The 12966-nt window shown below is 39.4% G+C and overlaps 1 protein-coding gene across 2 annotated transcripts in view; it reads left to right on the top strand.

The window, feature by feature from the left end:
• Window positions 1-11268, top strand: part of SLC35G2 (solute carrier family 35 member G2) — a 41125-nt gene extending 29857 nt beyond the window's left edge. For both annotated transcript variants that reach the window (XM_037061222.1, XM_037061223.1), the window contains exon 2: window positions 8308-11268. In XM_037061222.1, coding sequence (XP_036917117.1) covers window positions 8322-9560 — 1239 coding nt within the window. In that variant the 5' untranslated portion in view covers window positions 8308-8321 and the 3' untranslated portion in view covers window positions 9561-11268. The remainder of the gene's footprint in view (window positions 1-8307) is intronic.
• The last annotated feature ends 1698 nt before the right edge of the window (window positions 11269-12966 follow it).

The raw sequence follows: 12966 nt of genomic DNA, 5'->3' as shown, positions 1-12966 counted from the left end.
TCTATTATAGACTAATCCATTGACAGAAATGAACAAAAATTGCTCAGTGAAAATAACAGTGCAAGGTAAGGTGCAAGTTTTTATTCAACAGGTGCAAAACAGTGCAAGTTTTTATTCAACATTAGAATAAAAACATCAGAATTAGCATCCAGGATCCCACAATGGAGGACAATATATCCTACTTTCAAAAGCCAATCAGTTAGGGCTAGATATTAGAGTCCTTTCACTTTAACAATGAGATCACTCCACCTTCCTATTCCTTCAAATTCTGTGGAGGGTAATGGGATATTCCAGTTATCTATCATAGGTAACAATCACCCCAAAGCTTAGTTGCTTAAAAGAAGGACACTCATTTTATTATGTCATGGTTTCTGTAGATCAGGAATTTGGAAAGGTCTTGGCTGGATGATTCTGACCCAGGGTCTCTTATATACTTGAGATGGGTGGCTGGAGTTGGAACAATTGGGACTAGAGCCGCTCAGGGATGACAAGACATTTCTCTTTCTTCATGTAGTCTCATGGCCTCTCTAGGTGGTTTCTCTACATGAGCTAGTTTGAGCTTCACAGCATGGTGGCCTCAGAGCAGTCAAACTGTTTACCTGGTGGCTCACAGCTGCAAGCAGAAGTGTTACAACTATGAAAGATTAGCTCTATCACCTTTTATGAGGTCAGACAAGTCACAATATGTCACCTACATGGTTGAAACAGTCACAGAAGTCTGCCTAGTTTTAATAGGAGGAGATATAGACCCTGCCACTCTATTTAATAATGTCAAATTCACTTAAAAAAACCCCAAATATATAGTATAGGAGACATTAGATTAGTGGCTCTCTTTGGAAAATATAGTCTGTCCTAGGGATCATATTATCTGTTATGGGTCTTTGGTCTAAGAAGAAAGAATGTTGTGCTTTTTCCTTATGGGTAGAAAGAGGAATGTTTCCCCTTAAACCAACTGAGGGTGAATGTTTTGTTGTTGTTACATGTCACTGAGTCACCTCTGACTCCTGGTGACCCTATGACCGAGTGATATCCACAATATCCATTCCTCAACAGCCCTGCTCAGCTCCTGTAGACTCATGCTATGGCTTCATTTATGGAGTCAGTCTACCTTTTATTTGTTACTCCTCTTTTCCTTTTGCCTTCTATTTGCCCCAGAATTATTATCTTTTTCAAAGAACCTGGCCAGCTCTTGATACGCCTGAAATAGGATAGCTTTAATTTTGTCATTTTTACCTCCTACAATGTTTCAGACTTAATTTGCTATAGGACCCATTTGTTTATCTTTCTGACAGTCCAGTGTCCATGGAGCTCTGTTTTAACACCATAGTTGAAATGAATCAGTTTTTTTCCTTTTGGTCTTTAATGTCCAACTTTCAGTACATGATAATTTGCAATATGAGGATGGGGGTGATCTTAGTCTTGGTCTCTAATGACACGTCTTTGCTCTTGATGATCTTCCCTAACTTCCTTTGCTGCCTTTCTGAGTATCAGCCTTTTCTTGATTTCTTCACTGCAGTCTCCATTTGAATTAATGACTGAACCAAACTGAGCAAAACATCTAATAATTTTAATGTCTTCATTGTCTGTGTTAAAGTTGTGTATTTCTTCCATAGTCATTATTTTTCTGTCTTCTTGATACTCAGATACAGTCAGGCTAAAGGTTACCAGGTCGTCATTTGCAACAATTGCATGTGCTTTCTCATTCCCCAATTAGAATTCTGCTTAGCACATTTTAATTTGCCCTTTGCTTGCTTGAGCAAAAAAAGAAAATTGGAGACAAGGAAGCAATGGTAAGTAGCCTGTATACTCACTGGCATAATAAGGATATGTGTTTCCTAGGGCCCAATGAATACTTGTTTGTGCCTGCCCAAGAGAGCTGACTACCGGGTAAGAGGACCAAGCAGCAAAAATCTGTGGGCTGTAAACCCTAGGAAAGGAGGCTGTGCCACACCAGGGATTTGAGCACTGCAGCCCTGCAGAAATTACCTGATAGCTTGCATTTGGATGTCTGCAACCTGGAAGGTATCAGTAGCTTATCAGAGTTAACATAGAAACAAAGACAACAGTCAAAGAGAGAATTCCAACAAGTATCAGAGTCAGGGTTCAACCTGAGACACAGAACCAGTAGATTAATTAATTACAAGGAATTGACTTATGAAATTGAGAGGGCTGGATAAACAAGTCTGACATCTGTAGGTCAGGCAGCTAGGAAGAAGATCAGGAGCATATTGGAATCTCATGAGGACAGGCTGAAATTTGTTGTCCACAGGTAGTAAGGAAAGGAAGATCATGAGCAGGCTGGAACTTCAAGGGCTTGAACTGTTTGCAATCTCCAAGCTCAAGGAAAGCTTAAGCCCTCTTTTAAAGGGGTTCACCAGTTAGGTCAGGATAGTCTTTTTTTGATTAACTTAAAGTCCTCTGATTAGGGATTTTTATCATATCTGCAAAATAACTTGACAGCAGTAGCTAGATTAGTGTCAGATTAAATACCTGGAGGATGTAGTTCAGCCTAGTCAAGCTTATACATCAAAAACCCATCACACAACAGAAGCCAATATATGAGACATGTGTCCCTTTCCTTTTCCTTCCTCTCTGTGTCAGTTCATGAGGAAGCTAGAGCCTAGAAAAGGGATATGGAGAAAGTGTCCCAGCAGCAGACCATATTGCCCTCCCAACGACTCCAATGGGAGGGGATGTAAGAAGTAAAATAACAGACTACATCCTCTCCCTATTCTTGGCCTTGGAGCTATAAATTTGGCATGCAGTGGGGAAAAGGGAGGATTTAAATTGATATGTCACAATTTTCAATGGATAGCAAGTAGGAAATTATGTGATCTGAGATATCATTAAGATAGTTGCTGCCCTGGCTGGTGTAGCTCAGTGGATTGAGCTCGGGCCTGTGAACCACACGATCGTGGTTCAATTCCCAGTCAGGGCACATGCCTGGGTTGCATGCCAGTTCCCAGCAGGGGACTCACAACAGGCAACCATACATTGATATTTCTCTCCTCCTTTCCTTCCCTTCCTCTCTAAAGATAAATAAATAAAATCTTTTTAAAAAAGATTTCTTAAAAAAAAAGATAGTTGCTGACTAGCAAGGAAAGGAGACTTATCACAGCAAGTTTGGGTACAGTGATTGGAGACAAAACTCCACTAGGACAACTGAATAAAAAATAATTAGATTACAAAAATTATAAGAACTATTGCAGATGTTAAACAAAGAAGGAAAATATGTGGCTAGAGTGGTCAAAGAAGGCTTATTTCTAAATGGTGGAATTTGGACTGGGCCATCTTAAAAGAAACATTTTTTAAAGAGTTGGAGCAGAAGGGAAACTATTGAACATAAAGGTTTAGAGAAATGATATGTACACGTGGGGAGTGAGGACAGGATGAATGTTGGACTGATCAAAGTATGTGTGTTAAGCAGCCAAGTATTGACAGGGGTTATACTAGGCAGGGTCTTGAGAGCCAGGCAGAGAAATTGAGATTTGATGAGGTGGTTAACTAGGAAATCACTGTAGGTTCTTGAATGAGGCAAGCTTGAGGGAAGTTTTTGTTTTGAGTATTTTGAAGGCAGATTAATGTAATAGTAGTATAATATAGATGGATTTTAGGGGAGAAGGACCGAGATTCAAAGGGGCTATTTAAAATGCTATTGCAATACTCTAGATAGGAATTGATAATTACCTGATCCAGAATGACAAAGGTAAAATAGAATTAGAGAAAGGGAAATATTGCAAAGACAAAAACAGTAAGATCAATGACCAAATGGAACTGTGCTGGCAGAAAGGATAATTCAGAATATTCCTATTTCTAGCTTGGAGAATTGGAAGGACAGTGGTATTGCAAACATGAATGAGAAAGTTGGGAAAATCTATTTGGGAAAACATGAGTATTGATTCAATTTATTTGTGATTATTGAAGCTAAAGTTATGATTTGAAGTGGAAATGTCCTAATAAAAGTTGGAAAAAAGAACATCAGATTAGCTTGATAGAAATATGCACAAAGAACTGCAAGTGGAAGGTCGAGGCTGAGAAACTGAAAGAGGCACAGGTGGTGTTTTTCAAAATAACTTCTTCCAACTGAAGGTGATGTCCTTTAGAAGACAAAGGAGTAAATAGGAATAGAACAGTTGGCTGCCCAGATGGTATCAAAGAACAAAATATATTTTGATATCTGGAACATACCTTAAGACCCTGGAACTGATGGGTTTTTTTGGCAAGGACTAGGAAGTGTGTCATGAGGACAACAAAATAGAAAGGTTTCTTTTCCTTTTTTTTTTTTTTAGGTGGGAGGGGAGGCATCATTTTGGAAGGAAGTTGTTCTTGGATGGATAGATAAGGAGAGAGAACTGAGTGAACAAACACAGGGAGAATAGCATTGTTTCAAAAGATTCAATTACATAAGAAGACAAACAACCCTATTAAAAAACGGGCAAAGGACTTGAACGGACACTTCTCCAAGGAGGACATACAGAGGATCCAGAGACACATGAAAAAATGCTCAATATCGCTAGCTATCAGACAGATGCAAATTAAAACCACAGTGAGATACCACCTTACACCAGTCAGAATGGCCATCATAAACAAAGCAACAAACAAGTGTTGGAGAGGTTGTGGGGAAAATGGGACCCTAGTTCACTGTTGGTGGGATTGCAGACTGGTACAACCACTATGGAAAACAGTATGGAATTTTCTAAGAAAACTAAAAATGGACCTGCCTTTTGACCCAGCAATTCTACTGCTGGGATTATATCCTAAGAACCCTAAAACACCAATCCAAAAGAACCTATGCACCCCAATGTTCATAGCAGCAAAATTTACAATAGCCAAGAGTTGGAAGCAACCTAGATGCCCATCAGTAAATGAATGGATCAAAAAACTATGGTACATTTACACAGCGGAATTCTATGCAGCAGAAAGAAAGAAGGAGCTACTATCCTTTGCAACAGCATGGATGGAACTGGAAAGCATTATGCTGAGTGAAATAAGCCAGGCTGTGAAATATGATCTCACCTGTAACAGGAACTTAAACAACAAAACAAACAAGCAAGCAAAATATGACCAAAGACACTGAAATTCAGAACAGGTTGACAGGGACCAGAGGGGAGAGGGGAGAGAATTTCAGGGGGAAAGGGGAAGGATTCACAGAAACCAGTATAAAGGACACATGGAGAACAACTAAGGGGGGTGGAAATGGGAGGGAGGTGGGGAGCATGGGGTGGGGTGGGCTGGGATGGGAGTGGGGGACAGAAAACTGTACTTGAACAAGAATTAAATAAAAAAATTATTTGAAAAAAGATTTAATTACAGGTGAAAGGAAGCTGAATTTATTGTTAACATTTATTGAGAATTTACTGTATGTCAACATTGTGAAAAATTCTTTATATGCATTTTCACATATAATCCTTATAAGAAGCTTAACTTTTTTCCCACTCAACAATGTGTCATGGACATGCTCCCATGTCAGAAGAAATCTGCACTGTCGTGTTTAATGGATGCATAGCATAGTATTCCACTGCATGAAGGGTCATTGTATTGTAGTAAGCTACTGCAAACTTTCCTATTAAACATTTTTTCTACACCTTTAATTTTTTTATTTAAGAATTTTTTTGCCCTGGCTGGTGTAGCTCAGTGGCTTGAGCATGGGCCTGCGAACCAGACGATTGCGGTTCGATTCCCAGTCAGGGCACATGGCTGGGTTGCAGGCCAGTTCCCGGCAGGGGCCACTTCCCAGCAGGGGATGCACAAAAAGCAACCATAATTAATGTTTCTCTTCCTCTCTCCTTCCCTCTCCCTCTAAAGATAAATAAATAAAATATTTTTTAAAATAAATTTTTTTCTACACCTTTGTGTATCAGCTCTTTTTCTTAAATAACAGATAAATATTTTTAGTTTTTAAATTTTGAACATCATGATTCAAAAATAAAAATATGAAAAGGTATACAGTAAAAAGATTTTTTCTAGATTTCTGGAATTCTTGTTTCCTGCCCTATCCCTACAATTACTTGTTTCCTTCATATCTTTTCATAGTTTTTCCTTATTAAAAAGATTTTATTTATTTATTTATTTAACATTTAAAAATATATTTTATTGATTATGCCACTACAGTTGTCCCATTCCCCCCCTTCATTCCCCCGACCCTGCACACCCCTTCCCCCACCATTTCCCCCTCTTTAGTTTATGTCCAAGGGTCTCAAGTTCTTTAGATTCTACATTTCCCATGCTATTCTTGCCCTCCCCCCTATCTATTTACTACCTACCATCTATGCTACTTATTCTCTGTACCTTCTCCCTCCTTCTCCTCCTCCCACTCCCCTGTTGCTAATCCTCCATGTGATCTCTATTTCTATGGTTCTGCTCCTGATCTAGCTGTCCACGTAGTTTGCTTTTGTTTTAGGTGTGGTTGTTAATAACTGTGAGTTTGCTGTCCTTTCACTGTTCATATTTTTTATCTTCTTCTTCTTAGATAAGTCCCTTTAACATTTCATATAATAAAGGCTTGGTGATGATGAACTCCTTGAACTTGACCTTATCTGAGAAGCACTTTATCTGCCCTTCCATTCTAAATGGAAGCTTTGATGGATAGAGCGATCTTGGCTGTAGGTCCTTGCCTTCCATGACTTGGAATACTTCTTTCCAGCCCCTTCTTGCCTGTAAGGTCCCTTTTGAGAAATCAGCTGACAGTCTGATGGGCACTCCTTTGTAGGTGACTGTCCCCTTATCTCTTGCTGCTTCTAGGATTCTCTCCTTCATTTTAATCTTGGCTAATGTAATGATGATGTGCCTTGGTGTGTTCCTTCTTGGGTCCAACTTCTTGGCACTCTCTGAGCTTCCTGGACTTCCTGGAAGTCTATTTCCTTTGCCAGACTGGGGAAGTTCTCCTTTGTTATTTGTTCAAATAAGTTTTCCACTTGTCGCTCTTCCTCTTCCTTTTCTGGTACCCCTATAATTTGGATGTTGGAATGTTTAAAGAATATCCTGGAGGTTCCTTAGCCTCTCCTCATTTTTTTGAATTCATGTTTCTTCAAACTTTTGTGTTTGGTCATTTTTACCTTCCTTCTGGTCCACTCCATTGATTTGAGTCCCAGTTTCCTTTCCATCACTATTGGTTTCCTGTGCATTTCCCTTCATTTCAATTAGTTTAGCCTTCACTTGTTCCTCTAATTTGTGACTAAAATCAACCATTTCTGTGAGCATCCTGATCACCAGTATTTTGAACTGTGCATCTGATAGGCTGGCTATTTCTTGGTCGCTTAGAGATATCGGCTCTGGGGCTTTGCGTTCTTCTTGAGCCATAATATTTTGGTTTGTTCGCACCTGTTACGTATGAGGGGCAGAGCCCTGTTCACCAGGGTGGTGCGACCCAGTTGCTGGGTTGTGATGCTGAATGTGGGGGTGGGGTCAAAGAGGGACAATGGAGGTCTCCTCTGCTGCTCCCCGCTGCTGGGGTCTGCACGGTTCATCTTACTGCTCGCTCCTTTGCCTGGTTTATCTGCATGTGAATGTGTGACTGCGGTCAGCCTGGACCACCTTACACCCTCACTGGGTTTGCCCGTCGCAACCCCACACCTGGGATCTTCCAACTATCGCCCTGGGGGCCTGGGTCGGTCTGGCCTGGCCAAGTGTTCCTGTGCAACCGCGCTCGGACAATCGCTGCCTCCTCCCTTCTTACTGGCCTGGCTGTATGGTTCATTGTTGTCGGACTTCCGTATAGTTCAATTTTCTGTGTTTTGATTGCATTTTTGTTACCAAAAGACAAAACTTTCTTTTCTTTAAACTTGGTTGTGCGAGGAGGCACAGTATTTCCACCTATACCTCCATCTTGGCTGGAGGTCTTTTCATAATTTCTTCATGCTGTATAAGTGAATATGTAAATATGAATCAAACTTGTGACCTTTCAGTCTATGGGATGATGCTCCAACCAACTCCAACCAAGGCACAGCATTGGGTTATGTTTATCTTATTGGATAGGTGGAGAGACAGGCAGGAATTAAAAGATGGAAATTATCAGTTGTTTGTGATGTAAAGATATGAAATAGAGATGAATGAGTCAAAGAACAAACAGAATTGATAAATAGGGGCAGACTTAAGATGAGAACAAAGAAGGGTAGATCATTTCATTGGGCCTCATACATATGATAAGGCATATTGCCAGATCATCTCTGCCATAATTTTTTAAAAACTCCTATTACAACCTCTGTTTCTTTTATTGAATTGGTACACATTGATTATAATAGAAATTACACTAAATTTCAACTGAATGAATATGTTTATTTGTCTTTTTTCCCTTTTCTTCCTAAATAGAATTGTCTGAAGGAATGGATACGTCTCCCTCCAAAAAATACCCAATTAAAAAACGGGTGAAAATACATCCCAATACAGTGATGGTGAAATACACTTCTCATTATCCTCAACCTGGGGATGATGGATATGAAGAAATTAATGAAGATTATGGAAATTTTATGGAAGAAAATCCAAAGAAAGGTCTGCTGAATGAAATGAAAAAAAAGGGAAGAACTTTTTTTGGAACCATGGATACCCGACATCCACCAACAGAAGACCCAATGACCAATGAGATTGGACAATTCCAGAGTTTTGCAGAAAAAAACATTTTCCAATCCAGAAAAATGTGGATAGTGCTGTTTGGATCTGCCTTGGCTCATGGATGTGTAGCTCTTATCACTAGGCTTGTTTCTGATCGTTCTAAAATTCCATCTCTAGAATTGATTTTTATCCGTTCTGTCTTACAGGTCTTATCTGTGTTAGTTGTATGTTACTACCAGGAGGCCCCCTTCGGACCCAGTGGATATAGATCACGACTCTTCTTTTATGGTGTATGCAATGTCATCTCTATCACCTGTGCTTATACATCATTTGCTATAGTTCCTCCTAGTAATGGGACCACTATGTGGAGAGCCACAACCACAGTCTTCAGTGCCATTTTGGCTTTTTTACTTGTAGATGAGAAAATGGCCTATATTGACATGGCTACAGTTATTTGCAGCATCTTAGGTGTTTGTCTTGTCATGATCCCCAACATAGTTAATGAAGAAAATTCCTTGTTAAATGCTTGGAAAGAAGCCTTTGGATACACTATGACTGTGATGGCTGGGCTGACCACTGCTCTTTCCATGATAGTGTACAGATCCATTAAGGAGAAGATCAGCATGTGGACTGCACTATTTACCTTTGGTTGGACTGGGACAGTTTGGGGAGTATGTACTATGTTCATTCTTCAAGAACCCATTATCCCATCAGATGTAGAAACCTGGAGTTATCTCATTGCTATATGTGTCTGTTCTACTGCAGCATTCTTAGGAGTTTATTATGCCTTGGACAAATTCCATCCAGCTTTGGTCAGCACAGTACAACATCTGGAGATAGTGGTGGCAATGGTCTTGCAGCTTCTAGTGTTACACATATTTCCTAGTGTCTATGATGTCTTTGGAGGTGTAATCATTATGATTAGTGTTTTTGTCCTTGCTGGCTACAAACTTTACTGGAGGAATTTAAGAAGGCAGAATTATCAGGAAATTATAGACTCTCCCATTAAATGAATATCTGACTATTATCTTAACCATCAGTTATTAATAGGTCCACTGCCACTTTAATATTCACTTATACCTTTTGTGTTATATAACTGGCAGAGTGCTATATAATATTTAATTAATATATGCAGATGTAGAAAAATATAGTCTAGTCTAATATATTCAAAAACAAATATTAAATATGTGAAATGTCATGAACCTAATGTCTTTACTGTTGTTATTAACAAAAGGTAATTGTGGTAGAAGGAGAATGTTAACTTTCATCACTAAAGGACATAAACTTGAAGAAATGATGCCTTTCAGATGGAAATTCTGTGATACTAAAGTTCTAAGATTAGAAAAATGTTCATGCCCAATGTTTTATAAATGTTCAACAAAAATCCCTCAGTATTCAAAAATCTTCATTTGTGAAAAGTACACTGTAGGGTAAAATGCTGAACACTGGGCCCTGCTTTACCATCTACTTGCATTAGAAAACTAGAGGTGATTGAGCTGAGTAAGGGAGCTTGAGTTAAGACAAGAGGAAACAAAAGAAAGGAGCTGTTTTTTCAATGACTAGGGTGCTTATCCTACCTTAGAACAGTAAATTGGTCTTACTCTTGCTATGGCTACATTAGGCAATGCACAGGATATGGAAGTAGGCAAAAGACTGGATTCTTGCCAGCTGTACTTAGTCTACATCATTTTTTTGCCTGATGGTGGGAGGTCTAGTGTTGGGGCAAGTTCTGCTTATCCTCAGTTATAGGATCTCTTCAAAATTGCCCTTGTTTAGATTTTGTAGTCAGTACATGTATAAGCTTCCGTAAAGGTACTCTTTAGCCCCCCAAAAGATACTAACAGTAATCATAGTATAGCAGAAAAATGATATAACATGGTATCCTCAGATTCTTTTTAAAAAGGCCTAAAAGTCTGTAAAAGCATAAGGTGGCATTCATTTGGGTCTAATTTGGGAAATTTTTACTAATTTAGTACTAAGCAATGTTGATATGGTACTGGTTATTAAACTATTGTTATTGAGCTTTCCTAGCTCCAAATTCACCTTTCTATACTTTCCTTTCTGATGCTATGGCTCAGATCCTGCTAGCTACATTTTTCCTATGCTAGCTAATGTTTCACTAGGTTCCACCAATAAAGGTCATTACAGGGATACTGGAAGTGAAGGGCAAAAGGACTTCCTCCTTTCCAGTTGTTTGCAGTGTCTGTCATTGTTACCTCAGCAATAAACAATGGTCCCTAGCTGTAGCAGAAACAACTGGTTTTATCCTTGAGCTTTTTTTGGCACACCTTCACCCCAACCAGCTTCATCATATCCCTCTCAAAGGTAGCAAGGATAGATGGACAGCATCATCTCAGGGACTGGAGCTACAGTTCATCTGGGTTATTCTTCTGAGCTTCTGAGACCTAATAGTCCAACCTCAATTCCTCTTTTTCACTTGCTTTAGTGGAGAAAGCTGCTCTCTACAGTTAGCACCTCTGGGCTACTTCAGTGTTCCCTTTTTGCTTTTTCAGTCCATCTCTTGCTGGCCATGTTGGCTCTCAGTTCTTGAGTTCAGCAAAGGAAGAGTTCAGAGCCAAGAACTCAGGCATAACAGGAACTTTATTTAGCATGCCAAGTGTAAGTACACTCTAAGAGAAGATCTGAGTGGGCTGCTCAGAGAGCTGGCTTGGCCTTTTAGAAAAAGTCACAGAGGCAGAAGTGAGCTAGCTATGTTGTGTGGACTTGTGAAACAAGTTACAGAAGCAAAGGAAGGGCTCTTCGAGACAGGTCTGGGAGAGGGGGCGCCTGGAACAAGCTGCCTCTGCCTGCTGCTCCCTTGATTACAAGTGTTGTGGGGACCCTTAGAACTTAGAAGAAAGAAAGCACAGATAAACATCCAAAGAAAGAAGGTGAGGTTGCCCTCTAGACAGAATGCACTGGGTCCTTTTTTTTAAAGGGTTTTTATCTAAAGGCTCAGGAATTTTAAGAGTGGTCTCAGGGGAGATCTCAATAGAATATTCATCAGTTTTCCAGGTGTGTCCTTTAATATGCTGATGCATCAAAGTGAGCATATAAGTCATTCTCTGGTCAATTTCACCTTCAAAGAATGTTACCTGAAAGGGACCAGGACTGAGGTAGGTCCACTCTGGCGTGGTCTGGAATGTGTAAGATAAGACCTTGCAACTTATTATCTGGCTGTAAATTGCTTGCCTGGTTTGTTCAACCATCTGTCTCAGTCTTAGTTTCCCCATTCGGCTCCCCAAATAATTGTCCTAGCTTCTTACTGTCCTGCCTCACATCAACATTCAATACTAAACTCTGTTGTAATATCTTGTGATTTCTATTTTCTTCATTAATGTGTCTCCAAACCTTCCCCCTCAAAACCCATAGTCATTGGTTAGGTACCTGTGTTTTTTGGTAAAATGTTAACATTCAAAATTTTGTAGCAATTACTAGACACTGGCTTTCAAAACAAATTATCCAAATTGAAACAAGGAAAGAAAAAGACTTGAAAAAAATTAATAAAGCCTGGACTGACATGTAGTAAGGACTAAGAACTCTAGTGTAGGTGTAAGTATAATCTCAGAAGAGAAGAGAAAAAAGGACAGAATAAAATATTTGAAGCAGTGTTGGTGAAAAGTTTTTCAAATTGGACAAAAAGGAAACAACTAGAACCATCAATCCACAAAAATAGGGATACATGAATCCAAGTAGGATAAATACCAAGAAAATCATAACTAGTAACATGGTGTAACTGCTGATAAACAAAAGTAAAAAAAATCTTAAAAGCAGCCAGAAAAATGCCCTGGCTGCTGTGGCTCAATGGATTGAGCACCAGAACCAAAGGATCACGGGTTCCAATCCCAGTTAGGGCACATGCCTGGGTTGTAGGCCAGGTCCCTAACTGAGGGCATGTGAGGGGCAACCGTCAACGTGTCTCTTACACATCAATGTTTCTCTCTCAATTTTTCCCTCCCTTCCCTTCTCTAAAAATAAATAAATAAAATCTTTTATAAAAAGCTAAAAGCCATATGACATTCAGGAAAACAATCATAAGAATTGCAGCTGGCTTCTCATCAGAAACAAAGGAAGCCAGAAAACAACAGAATGACTTTTAAAGTTCTAAAAGGAACTCCTTTGATGACTTCTCATTGCCTATACAAAAAAGTTTAATGTCCTTGACTTCAATAACCCAGTATTACTTGCATTTCCAATCATCTGCTCAAACAATATTCTACTATTGTGTAATACCTTTTTTTTACTCAGGCCCCTCTATGTAGAAAGTCCTTATTTTTCCTTACTTAATTGCCTGACTAGGCTGACCACACAACTCCCCTCCCCTGGTGGCTTAATGTCACCCTATATACACTATTGCTGTACTTTACTAATAAGTATCTGTGTAAATCTCATTCTCTGATACTGGGTTAAGCTACTTTA

This window comes from Sturnira hondurensis, unplaced genomic scaffold, assembly GCF_014824575.4.
Source record: "Sturnira hondurensis isolate 20B ecotype Veracruz unplaced genomic scaffold, ASM1482457v3 Scaffold0013299, whole genome shotgun sequence".
In the NCBI taxonomy this organism is placed as follows: Eukaryota; Metazoa; Chordata; class Mammalia; order Chiroptera; family Phyllostomidae; genus Sturnira; species Sturnira hondurensis.
Note: the sequence above shows the minus strand (reverse complement) of the source record. Positions and strands in the feature narration are given on the sequence as shown.